The sequence below is a fragment of the Podarcis erhardii genome (genome assembly GCF_964252035.2).
Source record: "Podarcis erhardii genome assembly, chromosome: 11".
Lineage (NCBI taxonomy): Eukaryota > Metazoa > Chordata > Lepidosauria > Squamata > Lacertidae > Podarcis > Podarcis erhardii.
The window spans coordinates 8,301,802-8,329,434 of NC_138501.1; the positions used below are offsets into that span (position 1 = coordinate 8,301,802).

Here is a 27,633-nt window from a genome sequence, read left to right on the forward strand (position 1 = left end):
CCTAAGGCTCTGAAAAAACTCAATATGGAGGTCAAGTGGCCGAAATATTGGGAGATATTAGAAAAAGATCGAGACACATTGAGATTGCAGAGTTTTGAGAAACTAAAAGATAAAGTGCGAGATTGGTTACACTATTATCAAATTAGAGAGGCCTTTAACTTGGATAAAAAAATAGGCTTCCAGGTGGAAAAATCGAAATTAGAAACAGAATTGTTAGAACCTAAAACTAAGATACTTTCGAGAATGTACAACTTGCTGTTAAAATGGAGTACTCAGGATGAAACAGTTAAAGCAGCTATGATTAAATGGGCACAGGACATTGGTCATAACATTATGTTTGCTGACTGGGAAAAGTTGTGGACCACCGATATGAAGTTTACGGCATGTAATGCCTTAAGAGAAAATATTATGAAAATGATCTATAGGTGGTACATGACCCCAGTCAAGCTTGCAAAAATTTATCACCTGCCTGATAACAAATGCTGGAAATGTAAAGAAACTGAGGGAACATTCTTTCACCTTTGGTGGACATGCCCAAAGGTTAAGGCTTTCTGGGAAATGATCTATAATGAACTAAAAAAGGTATTTAAACATACCTTTCCTAAGAAACCAGAGGCCTTCCTTCTGGGCATTGTCGGCCAATTGGTGCCAAAGAAAGATAGAACACTCTTTATGTATGCAACAACCGCAGCAAGAATACTCATCGCAAAGTATTGGAAGACACAAGATTTGCCCACTCTGGAAGAATGGCAGATGCAAGTGATAGACTATATGGAATTGGCAGAAATGACTGGCAGAATCCGAGACCTGGGAGAAGAGTTGGTGGAAGAGGACTGGAAGAAGTTCAAAGAATATCTCCAAAAACACTGTAAAATGTTTGAATGTTAAAATGATGTTGGATATAAAGATAATATGGCATCAGTGACATAGTAAAAAGAAATATGCAAAAATGTTTTAAGAAAAAAGGGTAAGACCAGAGTAAAATTATGTCGAAACTAAATAAATGATATAAGGGATTAAGTTATAAAGAACATGTGATAAATGGATTTACAAGGAAAGGAAAATCGAAGACATAATAGGTTGAAATGTATAATATTAAATAAGATTGGAAAGAGGGTAAGGAATTGCTGAACTTGATTGTGTAAAGGAGAACACAGAAAAGGGAGACGTGAGGAAGTCAGGAAAGAGGGTTATAAAGACAGTAAGCAAAAAACTAGATTTTCATTTTTTCTCTGTTATTTTTTGTTCTTTCTTATTACTTTTTCTTTTTTTCGCTTGTGCTTTTTATTGTGTTTTATTGTACCTGTTGGATACTTGTTTTATTATGCAAAATCTTAATAAATATTCAAAACAAAACAAAACGGAAAACCCTTTCGTCTAGCGGGTTTTCCGTTTTGCGAGGCGTTCGTCTTGGGGGGCACTACTGTACATTGCTCTTTCTATTCTGTAATGTAATAACGGGCTGTTTCCATCTTAGAAAGGCAACTTATCAGTGCTATGAATACATAAGCCCCTGTTGGATGCTGACCAGCAGGGTCATTTCCATTCCTTTCACCATACCTGCCAGTCATATAAAGCTTGGGTTTCCAATTATAAGCTGGCTGTGACAGTTCCAGTCACTAGGAGTGTGCCCTTCCATAAACCGTGTTTATGGAAGACAATCATACTCAGCTACGAGTGATCGCCAAAGAAGCAGCCCTCTGTGAACACTGATGGCACAGTTGTTTCTTCTGAGCAGTCTTATCAGCCCCAACTGTGCAGAGAAAGCTATTTCACCACACTATTTCGCAATACTTCTCTCACTTTAAACACTGACCTGTTAAAAAAAACAGTTTGAGAAATAATAAATAATTTAATGAAATAAGGCATTTCAGTATAAAACAATTTTTCAAGTTATTATATATCAATATAATTCATTTGCCAATGTTCCTATCTACAGTGGTGCCCCGCAAGACGAATGCCTCGCAAGACGAAAAACTCGCTAGACGAAAGAGTTTTCCGTCTTTTGAGTCATTCCGCAAGACGAATTTCCCTATGGGCTTGCTTCGCAAGACAAAACGTCTTGCGAGTTCTTTTCCTTTTTCTTAAAGCCGCTACTAGCCACTAAGCCGTTAATAGCCGCTAAGCCGCTACTAGCCGTGCTTCGCAAGACGAAGAAACCGCTAGACGAAGAGACTCGCGGAATGGATTAATTTCGTCTTGCGAGGCACTACTGTATAGATATTGGCTATTGTAACAATCCTAGAGAGGGGTTATTTAGAATTTCAGTGTTTTTCATTAAGCCACATTTTATGTTTAGTATGTCTGGTTAGTATTAATGATCTGTCAGGGAGAAAGGCTTGATGGCCAAGTTCTGAAGATGGCAACTGGTGTTAAAAATAGGAAACTGCATTTTAATGAGCTTTATTTAACCAGTTGTAGTTTCTGAAGCTAATCTTTTACTTTTCTTTTTCATTTGCTAAAGGTTCGACATCGATGGTGTGAGCTTGTTATCAAACATAAATACACAGCAGGGTATGTTGATGTTGAGAAATTCCTCAAGGAAGACCAGGTCAGTACTATTTATTAACATTTGCATTTAGCCAGAGTATCATAGGTATGTGAGTGTTGGTATCTTGAAAAAGAGATAGATGAAACTGCTTATTTTATGAACAAATTTCCTTGATACATTTTTGTACAAGAACACATTTTTGACTGGAGAACTACACCATAAAATTTGGAGGCAAGATTTCAAAGAGTAGCTGTATTTCAATTCCGTGTTTTGTTTCAGCTGGTGTGAAATGCAGTTCACATTTAAAATGTGAGGCAAACTGATTTCTCCCCCACTGCTCATTGGATATTATCCTTAAATGGTCCCACCAATAAATCCTATTGTATTTGTCATAACTTGTGTGGACCACATCAACAGCCTTCTGACAGCAGCGTTGCTACTGAATGGGGGAAGGGGTGAGGCAGCAAGGTCTGGGCTGAAAACGCTACTAGAGACCCTGAGGCAAATATTTGGCTGGTTACTTAAACTCTGCACCCCTTAGCCCAGTGTTTTTCAACCACTGTTCCGCGGCACACTAGTGTGCCTCGAGATGTTGCCTGGTGTGCCGTGGGAAAAATTGAAAAATTTGAAAGATTTAAAAATAAAGTATTTTATAATTTTTCATATTTCTGTTTATTTACTATTTCATAATAAATTATAAAATACTTTCTTTGTGTTTATTTGATTCCTATTCAAGAGAATTACTTTATATATAGTCAATATAGGCACAGAGTTAATTTTTTAAACATTTTCTAATGGTGGTGTGCCTCGTGATTTTTTCCATGAAACAAGTGTGCCTTTGCCCAAAAAAGGTTGAAAAACACTGCCTTAGCCTAACTCTTGGTCACTTGCAATTCTCCTCTGTTTCCGCTTTTTTCAGTTTTCCTTCTCTTCTACTCCTCTCATCTTTATTATATTGCTCTGGACCAGTTTGGGCTAACTTTCTTCCTTGTTCTTTAAGCTGTTGTTTTCCAAGAAGTTTTGCCTGCCCCATTCCTTCTTTCAGACTTCAGTGGCCAAGTATCATCCAAGTTATTTTAGTTGCTTGGTTTGCTCCCCTGCCTGCATGTCCAGACTTTAAATAAGGACACTTTACAACATTTTAGCGTAGATTAATTATATTAAAACCATGTTTCAGATTTTTTTAAAGATGCAATATTCACGCCAATTGGAAAAATAATTATGTCTCAAGTAAGCATAGTGTCATTATGATTTTGAAATAATTTTCCATTTGTTTTGCTATGTATAATACTTCCATGAAGGGTGGGTGGAAATGCATTGTGCATTTCATAGAAGTAGCCTCTGCAATTTTCCAGATCTCCCACTTCAGAACACACACATATATTTATATTTGTGTTCTGTTTGAGGAGTAGAATTCCTGGCAACAAAGCTGCAGATAACTATTGGTCCTTTATTTCAATCATCTCCAAGAACTTGTGCAATCTATGGAATGATAATGCATGAAACTGAAGACCTATGTGTTTTCCAGTATTGAAAGGGGACTTGGTTATTTCAGAAGTCTGAAGAAAATGCAAATGCAACCATTAACATTTACAGTAACAGAACCAGCAGTGTTTACTAAATTTGGATGTTTGAGTTATGGCTCATGGAATAGTCAATCAGAATGAGAACTCTCAGTGTCGGTTTTATTTTCCAATTTGGCAGTAAGTGGTAGGTTGGTGGAATCTTACCACGGAAGTAGCTTGCCAACAGAAGCGCTTTTTTCCCAGCCGGAACTTACCAGAACTCAGTTCTGGCACCTCTCAGGTGGGCGCCATTTCCATTCTAAGAGAACAAGGAATGGTGAGTTCCGGCACCTCTTTTTCTAGAAAAACAGCACTGACCAACACTGTTTCCCCTAGATGTTAAATACATACTAGTCAGTCAGTATTTGTAAGAGATGTCCCAAAAAGTTTTATGTCTATTGTTCTATTGCAATTTGCAGAGTAACTGTTAACTATTGTACTGAAACTAGTGCAATTTTCATACTAAGAAGACAAGAATCACCTTGTTAGGTCAAGCCAGGAGGCCATCTAAGACAACAGTGGCTAGCCAGGTGCCCCTGGGAAGCAATATTTTAGGAAATCATGAAGCTAGTCCCCCACTCTGGATTGTTCCTAGCATACTGTTTGATACATGGAGGTTCCAGTCATTGAGTTAGAGCTATGAACTATTAATTTGTCTCATACTTCCTTCATCACTGCAGGGTAGATGTGTGGACTTGCAGCTGTTGGACTCCAGCCCCCATCAGCCAATACTAATATGATAAGTGGTTAGGGATGGTGGTTGCTAGAGTCCAGCTACAATGGGAGGACCACAGATTCCCCTCCACTAGTGACTGGTATCATAGACTGTGGTGAAACTTGACTGCAGCTTTTGGTTTGTGTAGGACAGGTAAATCATGAGCCTAGGTTTGTATGTAACACTAAGCCAAGCCATAGTTTAGCTCCAGGTAGCTGAGCAGCAGCAGGACCAGAGGAAGAGTGCTGTACATATGCTCATTTTCACTAAGACAATTTGGATTAGTGTTACATGTGAACTGGGACACTGCATGATTTTGAGTTCTAATACTTTTCTATTTCTCCCCTTATACTTTTACCGTGTCCATGATTTTATACAGTGCTTCCTTGGCATCCAACTATAAGCAAAGCGTAAAAAAGCCTGTAGTTTTTCAAGTTAGAAGTGCCTATATAACCATCTGTTGCAACTCCAGGATCTTATTTTTGAAGCGGCTCAAACCAGTTTAGATCCCATCCAAATGAATATGGTGCTAGGGCTTTTATTAAGTTTCCGTGACCATTCTGTTGCCTAATCACTCAATTTGGATATATGCTGTTGCAACTGCTCACAGTTTGAGGATTTGCCATCATAAATAATCTAGAGTCACATGCTAATTTGACTTTCCATTAATCTCTTTTCAGATCATTTTTTAAAGTTAAATCACACTGATTCTAGTAACAGCTCCTTCAGAAATCCAACTGCTTATACCTCTTCATTGCAAAAATCGTTTATTTTTACCCTCTGTTTTCTGTCTTTTAACTAGATTCTGGCCCAAAGCCAGTGACTGAAACTAATAAAGCTGTTGAAGTTTTGAAAAAATGACATAACATGCACAACTGCATGAGGAAAAGTGAAATTTTAGTTAACAATATGGCTACCCAAGTTTTGCAAAATGTGACTTCTTAGCTATATGCCTCCCACTTTTCGAACCAACTCCGCAAGTTCTAGAAAATGGAAATAGATATTAGTCTGTATCCATAATAAATGGCTTGCTTGCTTCCCCATGGTTGCAGCAGGCACGATCTTGTATTTTCAGGATAGTACAGAATTACTTTCTGGTGCAGAAAGGTTCTGTAAAAATATTTCAGTAGAAGACTCAATTTTATTCCAGTGAGGCTCACTTGGCTATAAAGATTTTTACTTTTCAACCTCAACTACAAAAAAATTGTTATAAAATATTATATAGAATATTAATAATATTCTGAGGAGACCAATTGACATTACTGGGCATGGCTAACATAGAACTATTAATTGCAGTGGATCTACTTTGAGTAGACCATAGTAGGAAACAACTTGGTGGGTTTCCAGTTGTGTTATGCTTTTTAAAAAGTCTTACAAAGAACCCTGAAAGTTTTTAGGAAGGAAAACTTGTGCATGTTTAAATTGTAAGTTTGGTACAGCTGCTGTTATCTTGAAAAGCACCACACTGGAATTGATTATAGGATTATTGTTTTCTTCCTCTTTCAGGCAATGGGTGTCTACCTATATGGAGAGTTAATGGTGAATGAGGATGCAAAACAACAAGAAATTGCACGTAAAAGTTTTGCCACAACCCGTGACCAAATGAATGCGTCCTCCGCTAAAGTAGTGGCAGAGATGTTGTTTTGATGAGGTGGTTTTTCTTTCCCAGATAGTTCATTTCTCAAGGGAAGAAAATAGTTTATGAATGAGTAAGTTTATATATCAAAACCTAAAATCTCTTAAAATCCTCAAAGTAAAGAAAGCTATCCAGAGAGGGAGCTGTGTTAAAAAGTAGGATAATAATAGGGTAAAATCATAAAAGATGGGCAAGAATGTTTCAATGTAAGTTTTTGAAAGAAGCAGCTTTCTCCATAGTATCTGTATTTCTATGAGCAAGCAGATATTTTGAAATCTGGACTCTGGCTAAGATTGTTATAGTGTATCATATACAAACTGTGTTCAAAACATAGAACTCTTGAGGCTGAAAAGGATCCACACAATTTTTACATATGTTTGGAGCATGTGGGACTGGCAAGTTTTATAGCTTACATTCTTGCATAGTTGCTGGTATCTTTGACGGGAGCTCCCAGCAAATAAAAATTACCTATGCTCCTAAATACATGTAATATTTGGATATATCTGTGGTAGAAATAGGTAAGTTTTTATTGCATTTAATTAATTGGTTTAACATGGAACTATAACCTTTTTAAGGCCTCATTTGAGGAAGGATTGCCAAGGGAAAATAACAACTTTATACCAAGTTGAACGTCATTTTGCTGGCCAGTTTTTGCAGTACCAGGTGAGGGTTGGCCATTTCTTATATATGGCTTTTGAAGCAGCCTGAACCCATTTATAAATCATTGGTGTTCCCTCAGTTTTTATGTGATCAGCATGTTGTGTAATGCTAAATAGAACTGGTCTTAGCCATCCTATGGTGGGCATTTTGACAGCCTGTGATGCGGTTGGACAAACAGCACTTAACGTTTAATCAATGCATTAAACAGCAATTATTTTAATACTGTCATAAGTGGACAGAGTAATTAAAGTTTAGTAGAAGGATCCTTTCCAGGCTAGTATTCCTAGGTTTTCATTTAATGAGGTTAACAATTTAAAAGACACAAATAATTTGGATTTTTCACATAACTTTTAAACGAAGTAGTATTAAAAGACCAACCAGTAACAAAATTGTTCCACTAGAAATTAATGCTTAGGAAAGGATGCACCAGGATATAAAAAGTGTTAATTGTGTTTGTGTATTTTTATTTTTTGTAGAAAGGGCTGCTCTGGTTATGAAGTTGAGTATGGAAAATCTTGTTCTTCATATGTGGGGGGGACAAAGATATACCAAATAAACTGGTGAGCTTTGCTTGCAAACATATATTCAAGCTTGGCTTCTGGTTAATGTAGACTATAAGGAACTACCAAAATGTGGTTTAGTGATTTGATAACATGTTCAGTTTCACCTTAATTTATTTTAGAACAGAGCCAGAAATTTAAATTTAAAATGGGTTATTCTTCTGCTGTGTGAGCAATTCATTCAATCCACCACCCCAATTTTTTTTATTAAAAAATTAATTTATATTACGAACACTTAACTCTCTTGGCAATAGAATACTCTTCATACTGTTTTATGAGCTTTTTATACTGTTTTATAGAGCTGATACGTATGATTTGTTTTGAGTAGCCCAAATGGTGAGCCAACGAATATTCTAGCATGTAAACGAAATGAGTGAAAAGATTAGCTTTTTCAAGTTATCTTGATGGAAAAGAGAAAAGCCACCCACATTTCCTTCGTTTTGGTTGTTTGGGTTCCTGGCATGCTGATTTGTGACTTAAGATTAAAATCACATTGCCAGGGATTACCACATAACCATGACATTGGCATCTGTAACTGCATGTAGGTATGGCAATCTCATATCCATACTGTTGGAACCTCTGAATCTACTTCTCCTAAAAATGTACAGACAAGTCACTGAAGGACTTCAGCTGCTCTTGTAACTATGTTCAGATGAAGACCTCTCTAGCGAGGTGCAGAGCTTAGCTGATTGGTGAACAGTGACTGATTTCCTCTTTGTTCACAGTGGCTAAGTTCTGCACCTGAAGAGAAGGTGAGATGGAAAACTCTCTTAAAATGTTGACTGCTGCTGTAGTAGTATCATAGCACATGTTTGCCTGGAATCTAGGTTGCAGATTGTAAGAGGCGAAGAAGCCGTGGGAAAGATGCAAACCCTATACCCTTCCTCCTGCCAAGAATGCAAAGAATCCACGTGAGAAATCACCCTTGCTTGGCTACAGTATAGAAGTAATCAATAACTGTGGAAGAGCCTAATGCTAAAAAGTATTGTATTTTATAAAAGAATGTGCCGTTCTTAAAGCAGCCCCGTTGGTTGCAAAGTCCAGTGTGTATATTGTTGATATTAAATGGCTGTTTCTTATTGGAACTGTCCCCTTGCAGCAGATACTGTTCCTGCCTGTCGATGGACCCGTCCTCCGGTGCCTACTGAGCTGATATCAGTTCTGATTTTATATACTGGCTCAGTTCAGCAGGAACAGGAGTCGAGCCCTAAAGCAAAAAAGATTTTTTTTTCTAAATGCACAGACGTCTATGAAAACCTAACTCTTACTTCGTGTCTGAAACCAAAGATAGAACAGACCAGTGCTTTGATGTGGATCACAAACAAATCCTTACATGGACTACATGCTCTTGCAAAAGGAGCTAGTAGCTTTGCCAGTGGGTGGGTGAGGTATGTGTAGGCTGTGTCAAGTTAGGATTACTCCTTCAATGAGGAAGCATCCTGGGTACTTCATTCTGGCATTCAACCTACCAGTTGCTATTTTCTGAACAGGGGAAGAATGTTTTGTTGTTGCTGTTTTTCCCAATTAAAATATATATTTTCAAGGAAGCTGTGCTGGTGGTCACAGAATAATACTGTGGTGTGACTTTTTAATACTATGCTGTGGAATACTGGACCTGATGTCTTCTCAAGTTACATTCAGCCTTATGACAGAGCATGTGACATTCACATGGCTATCAAGTTCCAGTTTCTACTCCGTTACATCTGTTGCGATTCTCTCCCACTTCATGCATACAAGGAAAATGAGATTGAGAGAGATGCCCCCTTTCAAGAAGGATAGTAAAGAAAAGCCATCCCCTACATTACTGAACTTTTTTACAAGCATTCCTTCACTGTGACAGAGTAATAAGTTTTACCACTGTTTCCCTTGCAGGAAAGATCAGAGACTTTTAATGTATCTTCTAGCAAAGGCTGGTGGTACTAAGATTTCATTGACCTTGGACATCAAAGGAACAATTTATGTGACTGCTAAAACAATCAGCTGACAAACATTTTACCCCATTCTTTTCTTTGCCAGAGGGTAATGGCAGTGAAGCAGGAGCAAACTCCAACATCCCCTCACTTCTGTAAGTGTCTGTGGCGCCAACTTATTATCTGCCAGAAGACACTTTATTGTAATATTTATCATGAGGTATTATGCAAACCAGGCCAGAAAATCACCAGAGACAGATTTATTTAAATAGGTATTTTGTACTACTTTTGCATTTAGCAAACTGATAATTAAAATCTGCTGCAAAATTTAAAGTCGGTTTGGAGCAAGCAAGTAATTACTAATCTAAATTGTTAATATTGAGATTGTGGACATTTTTATCATGTTTTGCACAGCTACAGCGAAAAATAACTAGATGCAAAATGGACCCTTGGGGGATGTTTTCACTAATAAAATAATCTGAAGAAAACTGAAGTGACAAAGGTTCTTTGTCTTTTTTATGGGTAACTTATTGCCACAATATTGTGAGTACACCATTAAAACTCTTTACCGTGAAATATAATAGTGACAAGCTGGTCACATCACTTTGCTATGAATGAAGCTAATCGTGTTACTTATTAATCACAGTAGTTGTGGAAGTCCTGTCTTGTAAAATAATGGCAATAAGCTTTATAAATAAACAATTTTGTAAATCATGCATGTGCCAAAGTTGTATTTTCTCCTTTGTATTTCATCTCAAAATTATCAGTTGGTTTACTGATGACTACAAAAAGAGAAGGAGAGAATAATAAACCTTTATGAATGCACAAAACCAGAAACTCTGTTCCTGCTTACCTTCCTTAGGGGCATTCACCAAGTGCCCATACGCACACAAGAGAGCTTCTCTGTCTGTGGCACCCAACTCAAAAGAGTTCAGTTCCCAAACTCTAATTAGCTGAAATATGCTCCGGCAGCAGTCCTGGATTCAGTCTTCCAAATTCAGGAGAAATCTGGAGTTTGTATGGCATCATACTGAGTTACTGCAGTCACAGTTAATGTAGACCTTTTGATGTATTCAAGAAAGGGTCTGCTGCATTCATGAAGCAAGTTATGCTCTATTTCACAGGGGGGGTTTTTGCAGAAAATAACAAAGAGAAAGCAAGTAATTCTTTTGTTGTTCAATTGTGAAAGATGCAAAAGCTGAGTAAGGCGATTCAAATGTATTTGCCACTGTACATGAAGGAGCTGTTGCCTTTTTATCTGTCCTTGTGATTTTATTTTGAATTGTTAAATGTCAACATATAAATTATATTTCCGAGCATCTCTCTCAGCACAGCCTGCTAACCTAGTAAAAAAGCATTGCCTTAAGTGCAGCACCATTCTTGTCGTCATCCTCTATGGATATTCATGTTTAGCTTGTTTCACTGTCAAACAACAGGCATGGTGTTGCCCACGGGTTACAGTTCCTACATTGAGTTAATAATTCCCCCTGGATTACATAGATATGCCAACTTCCATTTGTTAAATAAAATAAAACTTTTTCTCCCCAAATATCATACCCTCTCTGGTGGGCAAGAACACATTGTGCTGGCTATTATTTTGACATAATAGATACTATTGTTAACTATATCTGGATTTGCCAAATTGGGTGGATCCGTAGTCTAATTCAGTATAAGGCAACTTCTTTGTCTTTCTGGGTTAGAGCAGCACCCTTTGCACCTTCTTTACCATGTAAAACTCTGGATCATGGTAGTGTAGAAAAGGCAATACATCAGACATTGAGGAAGAATTATTATATAATTGCTTAAGGCAATACAATTCATCTAATAAACTGAACTCTACAAAAGCATATGCTACAATCTTTACTTTTTAAAGGGCCACACAAGATACTGCTGTGACAAGCCAACACAAGTTAATTTTGTGGTGTTTTCGCAAGTTAAGAGTTGGTTCTGTGACATGTTGAAATTGAGTAAACCAATCCAGAAGTTATGCCAAAATCACACAGATAGAATTGGTAAGTAGGGCTGGGCGATATCTGGTTTCAACTCCATGATATATCAGCAGCTAAACATTGAGGCAGCAGCTAAACATTTTGAAACTGTTCTCATGATATGGTCTACAAACCAGTGTTGGACAATGTATGAACACATCACCCAACCCTACTGGTAAGGTCTTTAGAGACTGTTGACGCAGTAAATTAGGAATCCTAGGCTGTTTCTTCATGCACTTGTTTCTTTTCTAACAAAAATGCATTGAAGAGTTGAACAAGACATAGTTTTAAAAAGAATCTTAAGATTTCTACCACAAATTGGAATAATTCAACTTCATGTTAAGGTTACCAAAACCTAAATAAAAAAGCCCATAAAGAATTACAGTGATGTACCTATTTCCTTCTTCAGAACCAGGAGGCTTGCTTGAAGAAAACTGTGCAGAGGACTTTCATTTAGCTAATGGATGTGTAGTTTCCAAGAAGACAAAATGAGAGCAGAAATAGATGCAAGCTCTGCAAAACCATCAGGAAAAAAGAAGCAAGCATGCGGTCTTCAAACAGAGAACTATTTGCCTGACCCAGTGCATGAAGGAGTTGTGACATAATTTACAATTAAAATTTACAAGAAACATGGAAAGTGGAGCAGTGTCAAAATAGGAATTATTTAGGAATCCACAACACTATCCAGGGAATTACTGTAATAACTTTTCTTTTATCCCACGCTGTAACAGATGAGCTTAATTGGCTAATAAAGAGAACTACTGTGATTAAACCAAAACAAGCAAAAAGCAAATTTAAAATAAACAGGAGAAAAACCAAATTCTTAGCAGCAATGAATTCGTGAAATTGTTTTCTTTTTCCTCTCTTACTATTATTTAAAGCAAAGCAATTGCTTGGTAGGGACTATAGTACTGAAGCTTTGCTGCTGTCAGCTGAAAGTAGCCTGGGGTGTTTTGAGTTGCTTGGAGGGAGGGAGGCACAGCTTCAGCCTGAGTTAGCTGTATGATGTTGGGCATTAAAAGGCCCCAGTCAGTTTTGAGTACACTTAAGCCCTTCAGAAAGCAGCTCTAGAGGTTTTAACGCCTTTAAAAGAGTCAGACAGATGGCTGAAGGAAGATAGCCAGAATAAGCAAGGGAAACTCCTTTTTGGCATTTGCTCTCATATAGACCACCCTAATGCAAATTCCTGGAATCAAAGCTAAGGTAGCATTTGAAATTGCAACCATGAACACGTCTTTTTAAAAGTTCAGGCAAGCATTTGAAATAAAAAACACATCAGTTTTCAAGCATTAGGCTGCTTGGTAGGTGGACTTAAACAGACCCACATGTTGATGTTACTGAGAATTATGAGCACTTGAAGCACCTGCCAATATGCTGTTTTTCTAACCTTGGTGAAGACTGCAATGCATAGACTGCAAAGCATCCAATAGTTAGTCTAGGAGCTCCACAGGTGTAGAGCAGTAGGAATAGTACATTCTCTAAATAAAGGGAGGAAAGCAATACTGCCCTGCCTCTAAATTAATATATGTATTGATATACAATGCAAAGGATAATGAATACCAGTAAATACACCTGTATAAAAGTTTATAATTTGTATGCATGAGTGGGAGGAGCACATGCCAATTAGAGAGCACAGGGAGAGAACTCCCCATCTTTCATCCAGCATGATTTATACATTGTTGGAAAGCTCCCTCCTCTGGCTGCCTCAACTAGGTAGAACAACTTCAGGCCTGTTCCACAGTCCTGTGATCCGAGTTGAACCCATTAAATTCCATCCCAATACACTGAGCTGCGCACTGAACCCACTAACTTATAATGCAGAGCTTTCCAAACTTTTCGTGTTGGTTAGACACTTTTTAGACATGCATCATTTTGCGACAGTGATTTTGCATAATTTCATGAAATGGTAATTCACTTTTACTAGCAAACCAGAGGTGAAACTAACCCCTTTCTAGCCCTGTGGGGAGCGTTCATGCGATATGCCTGCACACTGCAGCTGACGCGCTAATGTGTCATGACACACAGTTTGGAAAGCTCTGTTGTACTGGCTGGTTTGCATATGGAGATGTCTGCTGACAAAATACCCAACATCTGAAATAGCCACATCATAGTTGGAATGGCGAAGGAAGTATTCCCTTTTCTAGATGTTTTATTGCAATATATTCCATATTTTAAGAAGTATGGTGTGTGTAAGAGTTTTATTATCCACACTTTGGGACAAGTCTTGAATGGAAAGCTTGGCAAGTGAACTCAGAAATGAGTAAACATCTAAGTGCGTACTTTCTGGGAAGTATGTCCTTTCTGTAAATAAAAAATGTGAAGGATTTCCAGACCAATCTACGATTTCTTCCCACTAAAGACTCTTAAGCTGCAAACTTGGGAACATTATGGCTTGGTGCTTCTAAAATATGCAAATTGACTGGTAGGGTGTAGAGAGGCTTGTTGTGAAGGAAAAATCAAACAAAATTCATTTCTAAGCTGCACAAGTATTTTCTTGGCATTGCTCAAAGGCGGCCTGTGGTTTAGAAAGGTGTGTGGTGCACATTGCCGCAGTACACTTGCTGACTAATGTTCTTTTAACAAAATATAGATCTGCTTCCTGGGGGCGGGGGGGGGGGGAGAATCAGAAGAAATATAAGAAGGTGATTGGTCACTAATCTGACACAGGGATTTACTTCAAAAGGAATCATTAACAATCACTTGTGATAGGGCTTATACTTTACAAAGCACCGTCTCAGAAACAAGCAGTTGTGTAGCTCCCAGAGTATGGAAAGACACCATTAATCACGTAGCTTCTCACAAGTTCTCTCACAAGGCAAAGACAGAAAAATTATTGATCCAATCCATGCTCAAATATCACTTCAAATTTACTGGTATTTAGCTACATAAAGAAAACCCTCCAGTACAATTACATTTTGTTTTCAGTCTTATGACTTTTGGGACAAAGTTAATTAGAAGAAGGTCCTTTTAAGATGCAACCATATTAAATCAGAGAGTGACCTGAGAAAGGTCAGATATAATACTGCTCACAACTTCTATATCAATATTTTTATCTTTAGCATTCAACTGTACATACACATAGACACAAAACGCTTTCATCTTTAAGGAAGCAAAAAGTCCAAATACCTTCTCTCCATCCTCCATCTGGCTGTTCTGATTGGGCCAAGCTGAGTATCACAAGGAAAACTAAAATCCACATTTTAGTTTTAGGAGGAGATCATTCACCAGCTTTACAGTCCTTTGATATTTCATTCCAAGTTGGCCGACTCTATTTGCAAGACGAGTTAGAAGACCAGTAACTTCTGGGATTTCACTGCCTGCAACTACAAACTGAAAAGGGAGAAAAAACAACAGAATTGAGAAAGTAGAAATGCTAGTATTTAGTAGAAAATTACACTGTAGAAGACAAAGAAAAAACAAGCAGGGAAACCATCCCAATCTACAGCACGAAGAGAAAAAGCTCTTTGGGTTTTACAACAGAACAGAACAGTCTTCAAGCTGCACACAGACAGGCAGCAAAGTGACTAGGGAAGTCATCCCCAGTGCTTCTCTAACTTCCACACATAACTTGGGAGAAAAGCCCATTGTAGCATTGCAGGCACCATCACCTTGCTACCTTCAGCAGCACATGGGTCAGTGAACTGACAGGGATAATAATCCCCATCTCTTTTCCACCCTGCACCCCATCTCAGAAAAAAACCCTTTGGGGCCTTGCAAGAAGGCAGACAGCAAAGCAACTTTCTACCCCTCTAAAAAAAAAAGTGACATTGGTGACCTAACTCTTTTCTCGGTTCTGCATTCAAACTAGAAATGAGTTCCTCTTCACAGAGGAGGGGGTTCCACAATGCAGTTCGCAACACATATTTAAAAATATTTTTAGGAGCACTCAAATTTTCTGTGAGCTGGCCAGAGTGGCTGGGGAAAATAATAATCATCACCATCAAACCAGAATTCTCCCCACCATAACTTTAATCCGGGTGTAGGAAAATGGTATATACCACCTTTTGGGTTGCTCCACCATGTGACACAGCGGCTGTGATGAGTGAACACACAACTAAGGCACAAGCAGGGGCTTCCTTGTTCACAATCGACATTCTGCAGAATTTTTATTTGTTCACACTGGTAGGTATCTTGCTATCAGTAAAAAAATGAGAGAAATACTTACATGGGTAATAAATTCTTCGGCTATTGTGTATCCAGTAGGAGTAAACAGCAGAAAGCTGATAATCAGGTGTGTAACTACCAGGTTGCTACTTGATTTGTTTTGTTTTGTTCCGCTGCTAACTGCAGTCTGCAGATCTGTGACAGAAATAGTTGGAGTTCTGAACAGGGCAGTCAGATGGTCACATACAGATCTTGCTTCCACCTGTTGAGAAGCATTGCAAGGGATAAAAGTTTGCAAAGTGAAAGATAAACATTTGTTTTCTTGAGATTTGCAGAAAAGCACATAAATGATTCCTGAGCCAGTGACGGAGGGTCACAGAGGGAGAGATTCTGCATCGTTTACTTTCTGGACCACAAAGAGCAGAATGAAGATTTCAAAAGAACTAGAAACTCCCCGCTTTTAGTAGTCTTGAAATACTAAGCACCGAGGACCATGATATAGGGTTTGACCTCTCTCTTTTTTTGGTAAACGGAAATGGTGAAAGTCACAAAGTGGAATGAAGTTAGGATGTTCTGTTGTGGGGAAAAGAACAGAAGGCTCGAGAGCTTATGACAATACAGCAGCTACAAATCAATTAATCCCCTTGCAATCTGACCTCGTCTGATAAAAAAAATCTGATATGAATCCAGGGGGGTTGGTTTCCTTCTAGTATTGTTTAAAATACATCCCCCCCCCACCTTTCCCTCTTGGAGCAGCCAGAACAAACAGCTTCTGGAGCCAAAACAGAGGCAGGATTTGAGAGTCTGTGCATTAAAGGAAATTATTGGCTAGATCCTAAGAAGTATTACCTAAAAATATTTGCTACATAAAAGGCACGGCAGGAAATGGAAAATATCTCCTTCCTGGCAACCCTAAACACACTAGTTTTAAGCAATTTATTTCCGTATTGTGTCTTTCCCCCTCTGTTAACATTTATAAATATGCTTCCTGATTTAAAAATGTCTATGTCATTGGCCCAACAAATGCGGCAGGCTGCATTCTGGACCTTGATTTCTTAACTGGGCAGGAAGAGGGCAATCTGAAAGTGGAGGATATTGACATTGCCCCTTGTCATGATCAGATTTAGGCTTTCAGCACCTTCTCCCCTCTGCAGTGGTGGGGGACCTGTTAGGATGGGCCGCCAGCATAGGCTAATGGGTCCAATGGGTTTCCAGACAGCTATAGGGGATTTTCTGTCTGATATGACTGGTGCTTCTGTCAAAGCCCTGGCTGGGACATCCAAATAGCTCAAGCCATTGACATGATCACCCCTGAGCGTCTTTCTCCCACTTCATGGAACCCATTTAGCCTCCTGGTATACCCCAGAGAGCTTAGGGTGAGGAAACAAGTTGGGAGACAGTTGGAACACAAGTGGAGGAAAACTCTGGTCGAATGAAACTGAACGCTGGTGAGGACTAGTGGCAGGGAAGGTAATAAAGTAGGCTGGGCCAGATTAATGCCTCCTTGCAATATGGGGTGGTCCCTGCCAGCTTGAAGGAGGCAGTGCTAAAACCACTCCTCCAGAATCCCTCCCTGCTCTCAGAAAATCTACAGATCTATTTCCATTCTGTAATTATACATAAATTGATTTCAACATTAATGTAACTTCTGGTGCCCCCACAACATGTATATAATGACTGCAGTTTCACTCTTTTTATTTTGCCTACTCAGGGGTTAAAATTCTCCTCTCTGTGGAAACTGCTGCAAAACCACATGCTTAAAGAGGGTTTTTTTTCTTTTTCTTAATTTCAGTTTTGCAACTGAAGAAAAAGGGGTGTGGGAGGAGAGAGTATTTACTGGAAAGGGTCACGTTAGGGCATGAGCGGTTAAAGAAATTAAAAGGTGTAAACAGAACTAACCCCTGGCAGCATTTTAATGAAAGAAGACTCCGTAAGTAAAGGAAGTGACAATTAAAATTTCCAGAGGTTACTATTATTTTGTGGTGCCCATAATGAAGGTGCCAGGCGCACCTCTGTAGTGCAATTTTGCATCAAGAGAAGACTGCATTCTAGTGTCACTGCATTTTTTACTACTACTGTCACTACCATTAGAAGCAGAACTATTCCCTGAACTTCAGGGAGGCCATTAATGTACAGAAAACTTACTGTGTACACTCTTACTTGTGCAAAACACAAGAGGCACGTAGAGGAATTAATAAGCACACATACTAACATGGAACATATAACTGCTATCACTTAGCAGGTCACCTGAGTCACAGCTGCTGCAGCCCCTGGTTCTGTCCCTCTTTGCCTTTGGGCAGTGAGCACATAGTGCACAGTCAGGCAAGAGACCGCCCAGTTGCCAGAATTCAAAGGAATGCCATGGGATAAAAGTTGATGGGAACATCCATAATGGACTAATGCGAAGAGTGTACATTACCCTAGAACAATGCCAGCTGTTGGGAAGGGGAAGAAATAGCCCAATATAATTGTGTTTCATTTATTTTTAACTTAAATTATTTTAGTGAGCTTTCTGGATAAAAAGTCAGGATAGAAATCAAGTAATTGGCTAACTGAATAATAGCTCCCATGTCTTTATATGAAAAGGGTACTTGGTGGTAAGTCAGTATGCCTGCAGCTTCTTTGTCACAAGATCACTATGATTTCTAAAGGTATATTAGACAGGAAAGGTTAACCTAATGTCACTGCTATTGGTGATAATGGAAGGACTGTCTCGTTACCACCACACAAAGTTTTAACGTGATCATACTGTGAGACCACCAAGAGCCATACAATTTTACTAGTGAATGATTCAAGAGTGACAACTGGCAGTGTAGAAAGCTAGCTGAATAGAGATTATTACATTATAAATGCTAAATGGACAGCTAGCATTTTATTCACCTGCCCTACTAATAGTCTAATCCTCAGAGCTGCTGTTATTTTCCACTACTGATACAGCAGAGTTGCTGTGGCCAGCAACAGACTTAATAGAAAGTCTTGTGACTGGAAATTTTAATGAATGGAAGATACCTAGAAAGAATCTCTAAGCCTTAAACCAGGAACAGGGGACATCTGGGCCACGGGCCAAATTAGGCCTGCTAGGGGTCCTAATTTGGCCCAAAAGGCCATTTTCTCCAAGGCAATATGAAATCAGGTATAGGGCAGGCAAAGCCATAGCTGCAAATGCACTCCCAATTATTCCTTGGCAAAATTGCATTGCATTCAGTGCCTTTTAAATTTCCTGCCAGAGGCAAGGCCCACTTTCCAAACTCCTGAATGGAGCCAAACCCTGCAGAAAGTGGGGTTTGCGATCAGCACTGAATTTCAATTACAGCCTTTACAGTCTTGGCTTAAATAACAACTGTGGCAAAATATTTCTTCTACACCAATGCCTCACATTTCAGACATATGGCCGATTACTGAATTCTCACGCGCATAGATAGAACTACCCACCATTGTTTGAGTTCTCCGCCAATTCTCTTCACCTGGATAATAGTAAAATGCCAAAAGCCACAAGAAAGCATCTGAGGATTCCACTTGTGACAACAACTGCTCTGCTGCGATATCAGCCCATTCTCCAAAATGAACAAACAAAAACCAGTTCTCAAAGAGGTCTCCACAATATCTGGAACAGTACAAAATGTATTTCAGTTTTTCCATTAATTATAATTTTAAATTTCATCATAGATTCCCAAGAGGTGCTCATTTGGAACCTGTGTAGTCTTATCTGCACATGAGGCAAGACAATCCATGGCAGTACAATAATATTTCATAACAGGAAAAGTAATTCCTTCAGCAGAGAGGTATCTAGCAATTAATTTCCAATATGCACTTAAATAATAAAAAAGATAGCTCACAAATATTTTAGACATTTTTTCTTAAAACTGCACTTTGAAAACTGTCTTCTGCCTTGAACAACTTTTACATGCAAATGAAACACAAACTTTTGTTTCTCATTTCTGTTATGAGTTTACAGTGGTACCTCTGGTTACAAACTTAATTCCTGAGGTCCATTCTTAACCTGAAACCGTTCTTAATCTGAGGTACCACTTTAGCTAATGGAGCCTCCCGCTGCCAGTGTGTCGCCGGCGCACGATTTCAGTTCTCATCCTGGGGCAAAGTTCTTAGCCCGAGTTACTACTTCTGGGTTAGCGGAGTCTGTAACCTGAAGTGTTTGTAACCCGAGGTACCACTGTATAGTGTTTGAGGACCTGGCCGTAGTTAGTTAGTTATTTATTTGTATTTTATTTTAAATATTTCAGGCCACTTTTTAGATCAACTATCCATCCAAAGCAAACAAAAGATAAAACCTAACATAACACAACAACTCTTGACATAAAAAATATAGACAACATAACTATGCAAGAGCCATAGCTCAGTGGTGGACCGTGCTACGCATATAGAAAGTCCCAAGTTCAATTCCTGGAATTTCCAGAACAAAACAAATTCCTTCCAGTAGCACCTTAAAGACCAACTAAGTCAGTTCTTGGTATGAGCTTTCGTGTGCATGCACACTTCTTCAGATACACGTGCATGCACACGAAAGCTCATACCAAGAACTGACTTAGTTGGTCTTTAAGGTGCTACTGGAAGGAATTTGTTTTGTTTTGACTATGGCAGACCAACACGGCTACCTATCTGTAACTGGAATTTCCAGGTTAGACTGGAAGTGACTCCCTCCTGAAACCCTGGAACTCCACTGCTGGTCAGCAGAGATGATACTGGTGGGGGTGCCCAGAAGCACCCGGTTCATAGAGTTGGGGTATTTCTGGACCTGTTGCTGCTTATATGTACAGTACAGACAACAGTAGCCAGAAATGCTTTTTACCAACTCTGGTTCACAAACGCCACCATTTCCTAGAGAAGGCTGACTTGACCATGGTAGCTTGTGTCCAAATCACTTCCGGTTATGCTAGTTTAGTTTCACTAACTTTCACTTTGTATCTGGGCTCAATTCAATGTGCTAGCTTTTATGTTTAAGACTCTAAATTTAATTTGCTTCATATTTTAATGCAAACTTGCCCAATATCCATTTTCTGAAATATGCAAACTGAAATACTGCTTAAAAGCAATACAGTTCCCCAATCAAATAAGAGTATATAAAAATACACATATTAGGTGAAAGTATACATGATAGTGAATATATTCGTGAAAACAACATACAGAAATGCAGTATTGTAGGGGAATTTACTTTGAGGGGGAATGTGTTTTAAGAGAAATGCACACTAAAAGACTGACAAAATTTCATGAGGACATCTTTAACCCCCCACCCCCACAAACCAGAAACCAATACAAAAATGCAGCAAACCGAGAACTGGAAAAATGAGCAATTGAAAAAATCAACACTAGGGAACAGCATATCTCAGGAATCATTTCCTTCCCATATGATCCTGGTCAAGGATTTTGCTCACCTTCTGAGCCGAATCTTGCTGTCGTTACACTCAAGAAAATCTGGCTTGCAGCAATGAGAGATTATGGTGCAAACCTCCCGTTCCTGCTTTGGCTAAACTCATTTTCTTTTTGGCCTCACCCGCTACCCAAAAGATTAGCCAACAGGGAATGCAGTTCTTAGGCTGAAAAGGGTTCCCTACTCATGGTTCCATGCAAACAGACAGCTCCACCTGCTGTCTTTTTGAGCACAGAAGATGCTACACCCCACTGAACTAAATGGGAATCCCTTGTAGACAAGAGTGCTCTAAGACAGCCATCTATGAATGGTCTGGGCTACTACAGTGATGCCCCGCAAGACGAAAGGGTTTTCGGTTTTGGAGGCGCTTCGCAAAACGAATTTTCCTATGGGCTTGCTTCGCAAGACGAAAATGTCTTGCGAGTTCCTACGGGGTTTTTTCCCTTTTTTCCCTCTTTTCCTAAGCCCTAAGCCACTTATCAGCTGATCTGCTGATAAGCTGCTTATCAGCTGATCCGCTAAAAGCCGCTAAACCGCTAATAGCGCTAATCCGCTAAGCTGTCAATGGGCTTGCTTCGCAAGACGAAAAAAAACACTATACGAAGCGCCTCATGGAGCGGATTAATTTCGTCTTGCGAGGCACCACTGTAATGTCTTGTCATTTGTTTAATTTCAAGCTTGCCTTGTTGTTGTTCTTTTTTAAACCAATCCAGTAATAAATCAAAACTAAAGGGAATGAAATTTAAAACATCAAGCTATCCCAAGCCAATGGCATTCCCAAAATAAAAGAAAAAGCAAAAAAGCAAAAAAGAAACCATTGCTACTGTTGCTTACCCAGTGCACTTTGCTTCTACTGTTGCTTTGAGCATTTCTGCAATGTGGGTCAAGTGTTGATGCAAACCAGTAGCGGGCAAGTCTAAAAGATAAATATTAATAGGAGCCATTTGAAGTGAAAACCAAAATATGCACTATTTTGTATTAGAGAAATTTCTTAAGAAACTAGAGGATTTGTAATACAGTACATCAATCTCAAAAATAAACACAGCTGGTAATATGGAAAGCACTTCATAGCCAATCTTACCTGAGGGATGTTTAAGGAAAGCCATCACAAGTGAATGAGGATTATTAGGAAAGTAGGCCTTCAGTGGAAACTTAAGCTAAAACAAAGTCAATACAAGTATCACTTTAAGGACTAGTTCTTAAAACTTGCCTCATCAGAAAATATGCAAATACAGCACAAAACATGTGATTCATATTGAAGGAAAGGAACCCTATAGATTGCATTCTTACAATGCCACAAACCTCATGACTTTGCTCAAAGTCCTCCTAGCCAACTTTTTAAAAATCCTTTCCATGTCAACATAGAACTGGTGAGTTGTAAGGGGTGATCTAGAGGGAAAAAACCATGATCCCAAGCTGAGAGTTGTATTTGATCCAGGGATCATTATTTGTTTTGCAATCAGTAACCCAAAAGCAAACCTTCCCTGGTTTGTCTTGGTTTCCTTCCCAGAGTGAGCTGGGAGGAATGGAAAGAAATGCACAGTAAACTATGGTTTATGGCTAACCAAGATGTGTGAATGCAGCACACATGTAGATAGTCTAGCTTTGTAGCATTTTTTGTGAGTGAGTTTTTCTGTAATATTACTATCTGAACTTCCTGAACATATCTGCCCACAACAATTGCATATGGTTACAAGACAAACATGTGGTAGCCACAAGGCTGAATGAACAAAACAACATTTTGTTTCCAGCAGAAGTTGTCCATATATTTTATATCCATATACACAAAGATTTGGAGAAATTCTGACTGCTTTGCAGTCATCCTCTACATTAAAGATTTGTGCAGAACTCAAGACATGTACAGTTAAAGAGCTGCAAGCACTCCTGCCTGCATACCAAACCAACACCCAAGTATTTCTCTTCTCTAATAAAGAGTGAAAATGAAATCTCATGCAAACAACATATAGAAGATCTAGTTAATGTTTTAAAAAGAGCTTAACAACAAAGCACACAAACAACCTCTACAGCATAGTTGGCTCCTAGCTATTTGAAGGGTGTGTGGGATCTTGGATTACGTTCTCCACTCAGTCGCCCCCGCCACCCTGAGGCTGCAAAATGTGCTGCTGCCATAGAAATAAAGCTGCATAAAATTAATGGGAGTGGCATCTGTACATATTAACTGAGACAGCTGCAATTTCAACTCTAATTTATACCTTTTGAAACTAAAAGAGAGATTTAATCACAATGCTAATTAGTCAATTACTGTACTAGTTCCAGTAAGACCCATCTTTTCACTAACTAACAATTCCCCCAATAAAATTTAAAAGTCACAATGCAGTATTTGGTTCTCTGAAAAGTTTTATGGAAGTAAAACCTGAAAAGATTATGTGGCCCCAAACTAAAGCATCAGACTACCAAGCACAGATACATTGGTTGGCTAAAGGAAAATGAAGTAATCCCAATGGTACTACAGGTACAAAACTATAGGTGGGGAAGAATCAGGCGTTACATGAGGGTGTTAAGAAGTAGGGTCAAGTTGTTACAGTTTTTCTAGGTGTAAATCTAGAATAAATATTTATTCATTAATATTTGTTGAGAGAGAGTGTGTTTGTGAGAAAAGAGAGATCATTAACTAGTAGGCATCCCTATGAGGCAGAAAGGCACTATAGATTCATAATGTAGTACAGAAATAAAAAGCATTGTTTTGTCAAACGGACAGTTTATTATAACTTGTACAAGTATATAATCTACAATTGTGAACTAATGCTGTGAAAATAATTTGTGGATTAAGCCTCCTCCCTCTAAAAAGCCCTCTAACATTTTATTCCATTTAAGACACCTCAGATTTATCTTGGCATTCATTTACTACACCAGCAAGGCATTATTTTGCTCATTGTATTCTTTTAGCACTTTGCAACCTAAAATTGTTCTTTTTATACTACATTTTGAAGCATCTCATTTAAAAAATAATAACGAAAAATGGAATTCAACTAACCTGCTTATTATTCTTGTGGTATGCTTGAACAAAGCACTGTGTAAATACCTGCATTGTGGTCATTACTTCTGGTGCTCCATCAGTTTCCAGCAGTGCATTCCTGAGCAGCAAAATGTTTAAGTATGACAGGTCAGATTATGAGTGTGCCAATCATGCAACCATTAATTGAGAGAAGGTAAAAACAAATGAGAGCATTCTTCCCATGCCTTGGGCTGTGATCTTAAACCTATCTAGCTATTATGCAACCTGGGAAATAAAAACACTAACTTCACTTTGCTTCTTCTTCCTTTCTTTTTTTAAAATGAACATACAAATACCATTCTGCAATATAATTGCTGTTATTACAAATCCAATGTCAAGCTACAATTGTTTAACCTTGTTTTGGCAACTGCAAACCCTCCAGCTACAACTGTAAACACAGTATCTAGTTGCTCAATTTCTTACATATTAAATCTCATACTAGAGTTTGCTCTGGAAGCAGGGACATGAAAGGAAGAAATGGCACAGCTATTGTTTGGTGGCATCAAACCTCTGAGCTCATCCCCTGGCTCTGGTTAAACATGCTTCCATCTTCCCTAATCCTCATTCTCCCAACTCTTCAGCATATCTGCTTTTGCTGTCATATTAATACTGTTGATGCGCAATAGGCATTTTGTATGTGGACTATGATTTATTTGTGTGCACGAGGACATTTCCGCTCTCATTCCCCCATCTTGATTTGTAAGTGGTTCATTCTTTTCAAGTTTACTTGGAGAAAGCTTGGGCAACCTTCCAACATTCATCATAAGCTTTGAAAGAACTCATCTGATGTCTCTGCTACCTCTCCTCACCTGGTCTCCAAAGGTGAGAGCTCACCCTTAGTTCCCATGCTTCCAGTCTGCGGTGTCTGCATGCTCAGTGTCTACTGCCAAGCAGAACTCTGGACACTGCTTTTTAAAAATCTTCCTTCTAAGGAATTAGGAATTTCCCCAAATTCCTATCAACAATGGAGGTTCTGAGCATCTCATAAGTTCTAACTGCAGATAAAAACAGGAACTTAGGACAAGCTCTCCTGCTGCCAGTCTTTGCTGCTACAGGTTTCCTTCCCCATCCTGCAGCTTAGTATGTCCAGAAAGTAGGGAGAGGAGAGGAATGGGCAGCAGAAAACTCTAGAACTGATGGAGGGTTACACCACAAGCAAATCCAAAACAGGGAGGGGTAAATGGTCTTGCTGGAAATGGCTCAGTGATTTCTGAATTGATGAGTGGGGGAAGGGTTCACTTTTAGCACGTCCATATTTAGCAAGGGATTTGCTCCTAAAGCTCCCTCTCAAGTTCAGAACTCAAAGACAGTCTAATTACAGTGGTGCCCCGCAAGACGAATGCCTCGCAAGATGGAAAACCCGCTAGACGAAAGGGTTTTCCGTTTTGGAGGTGCTTCGCAAAACGAATTTCCTATGGGCTTGCTTCGCAAGACGAAAATGTCTTGCGAGTTCCTGCGGGTTTTTTTCCTTCCCCCCTTTTTCTAAGCCGCTAAGCCGCTTAACAGCTGATCCGCTAAGCCGCTTAACAGCTGATCCGCTAAGCCGCTTATCAGCTGAGCCGCTAAGCCGCTAATCAGCTGATCCGCTAAGCCGCTTAACAGCTGAGCCGCTAAGCCGCTTAACAGCTGAGCCGCTAAGCCGCTTATCTCAGCTGATCCGCTAAGCCCCTAAGCCGCTAATAGCGCTAATCCGCTAATGGGCTTGCTTCGCAAGACGAAAAAACCGCAAGACGAAGAGACTCGCGGAACGGATTCTTTTCATCTTGCGAGGCACCACTGTATTGATTTGATATCCCTTGAAACTATCTGAAACGAAAATAATTATAAAAGAAAACCACTTCCCTCAAGATCACTCAAATTTCTTTTCCTGAATATTCCTTGCCACTTTTGAATTCTACAACTTATTTAGTTTTCATGGGTAGATAAATTTCAAAAACCAGTATCTTTGTGGTATGTAGTGGAATCAAACAATTAAACAAAAATGGATTCCATTATACTTGGACTTGCGTGGGGTGGGGACTGCTATGATAAAATGTGTATGCAAGTACCTCAAGGACAGGCTGGTTTTTCTACTATCAGTTATACAACATCTTGCATTTAATTCTTTGCCTTGAATAGCCAGCTGTGGAACTAAGCTGCGTATGTTGTTCTGTGGATCAGATTCTCGATATTAAGAAATTCTTCATAATTTTGTGAATGCTATCACAAGATGCACCATATTTAAAATATGGGAACGATGGAACATTCTAATGCAGTTCTATATTGTTTACTGATTTGAGATGGATAGGCAAAATCCTTCCACATAAATTGTATGTAATCTTACTTGAAAATTTCGTCTATAGTTCTGAAGACAGCCGGATGACATGCAGCTTGGTGCTGTTGCAAATAACAAAGAACAAGTAAGATAGTTTAGACAAAGCTTGTATCATAAACTCAACACAAAGCAACAAGACAAACAACAGCTGGTCACCAAAGCATGTAACTCTAATATAGTTCTCGATAGATTGGAGCTGATAGTCCAAAACAATAGTAGGGCACCAGCTTGGAGAAGGCTATCTTAGTCCAATAACTTAAATGTGCTTCTTCTCTCCCACGATGCAGTGACTTCAGGGGAATGACTGAGACTAACAGTGACATTAAGCAAGTGAGGATGGTTTGTTATAATAAAAATGGAAACAGGAAATTAATGATGAGAGCCTGGTTGTTTTCAAGCTACTGAAATTAGTAAAAAAAATTAAAAGATGCATAACTTCTAGAGACCATGATGCAATCCACTACTTCCCCCCCCCCCAAAAGGAGAAGAGAATCTAGTAGGGTCGCAATTTATATTACTGTTAACATGTTAAAAACCTAAACAGCAGGGGTGGGAGGGACCCTTTCCAAGCCTGTTGTGTTAATTACCTAGTCTTTGAATTTCCAAGGACAATGGTTTAAACTTTCTAACTTCATGAAACACTTGACACATTAACCTACCTGCTATGGAACCCTTTCGTGTTGCTGAGGATTCTGAGTGTTCTAGGGTGTACACTTTATTCTTGTTGTCTATCATACAGGGCTTGGCAGAATGGGAAAGAAGCATTTTTCAGCTAATTCCCCTCTTTTGCAGCCCCTCTTTCCTAACCCTTAACCAGAAATCTGCTCTGAAAGGCTAAAACAAATTGGAAAGGGGCTTAGTAAGAGTATTAACTGACCTAAGCTGATCATGGCCATACATTTCCATGGGTCTATTCCGAGCAATGTGGCCCCATACTTGTGGGTGAGTGTCATCAAACCTTTAACAGGTATAAAAGTTTCCCCAAAGTACCATTGGTTTTCCCAGGGTTCATTTTTCATATCCATTATAGATTTGAATGTCTGTTTCTAAGGTCTATGTAACCAAATTCACAGGAGGCAGGTAAATATCTGAAATGATGCTGTCATGAGGCTTGTTTTCGGTGTTCAACAATATGATTTAGTAAAAGTCCTGTATCAATTTGGTCATTAGCTAAAGACTGTTTCATCTGAGATTTATCAGTGACTGTCAGAGGTTATTTTTAACTTTTACTATTACTCTCAAAGTTAAAAATTAATAAATATCAGCATTCAAAAGATACTAATATTTA

General features: G+C 38.9%; 2 protein-coding genes across 14 annotated transcripts in view; one reads left to right on the plus strand and one right to left on the minus strand.

The window, feature by feature from the left end:
• Positions 1–10,251, plus strand: part of AOPEP (aminopeptidase O (putative)) — a 193,032-nt gene extending 182,781 nt beyond the window's left edge. For 6 of the 7 annotated variants that reach the window (XM_081880967.1, XM_081880966.1, XM_081880963.1 and 3 more), the window contains 3 exons: positions 2,465–2,551; positions 6,278–6,480; positions 8,353–10,251. In XM_081880967.1, coding sequence (XP_081737093.1) covers positions 2,465–2,551; positions 6,278–6,418 — 228 coding nt within the window. In that variant the 3' untranslated portion in view covers positions 6,419–6,480; positions 8,353–10,251. The remainder of the gene's footprint in view (positions 1–2,464; positions 2,552–6,277; positions 6,481–8,352) is intronic. The other variant, XM_081880969.1, reaches the window with a different exon arrangement.
• FANCC (FA complementation group C) overlaps positions 3,948–27,633 on the minus strand; it is a 196,702-nt gene continuing 173,016 nt past the window's right edge. For 3 of the 7 annotated variants that reach the window (XR_014161347.1, XR_014161348.1, XR_014161349.1), the window contains 8 exons: positions 26,355–26,407; positions 24,011–24,110; positions 22,097–22,172; positions 21,850–21,931; positions 19,062–19,233; positions 15,691–15,891; positions 14,652–14,855; positions 9,526–12,038 (listed from right to left, as the gene is read on the minus strand). Coding sequence is in view for 1 of the 7 variants with exons in the window: in XM_081880999.1 (XP_081737125.1) it covers positions 14,712–14,855; positions 15,691–15,891; positions 19,062–19,233; positions 21,850–21,931; positions 22,097–22,172; positions 24,011–24,110; positions 26,355–26,407 (828 nt within the window). In the remaining 6 variants the exon portion in view is untranslated. Of the gene's footprint in view, positions 4,051–9,525; positions 12,039–14,374; positions 14,856–15,690; positions 15,892–19,061; positions 19,234–21,849; positions 21,932–22,096; positions 22,173–24,010; positions 24,111–26,354; positions 26,408–27,633 lie in introns of those variants that run through there. The other 4 variants (XR_014161344.1, XR_014161345.1, XR_014161346.1 and 1 more) reach the window with 4 other exon arrangements.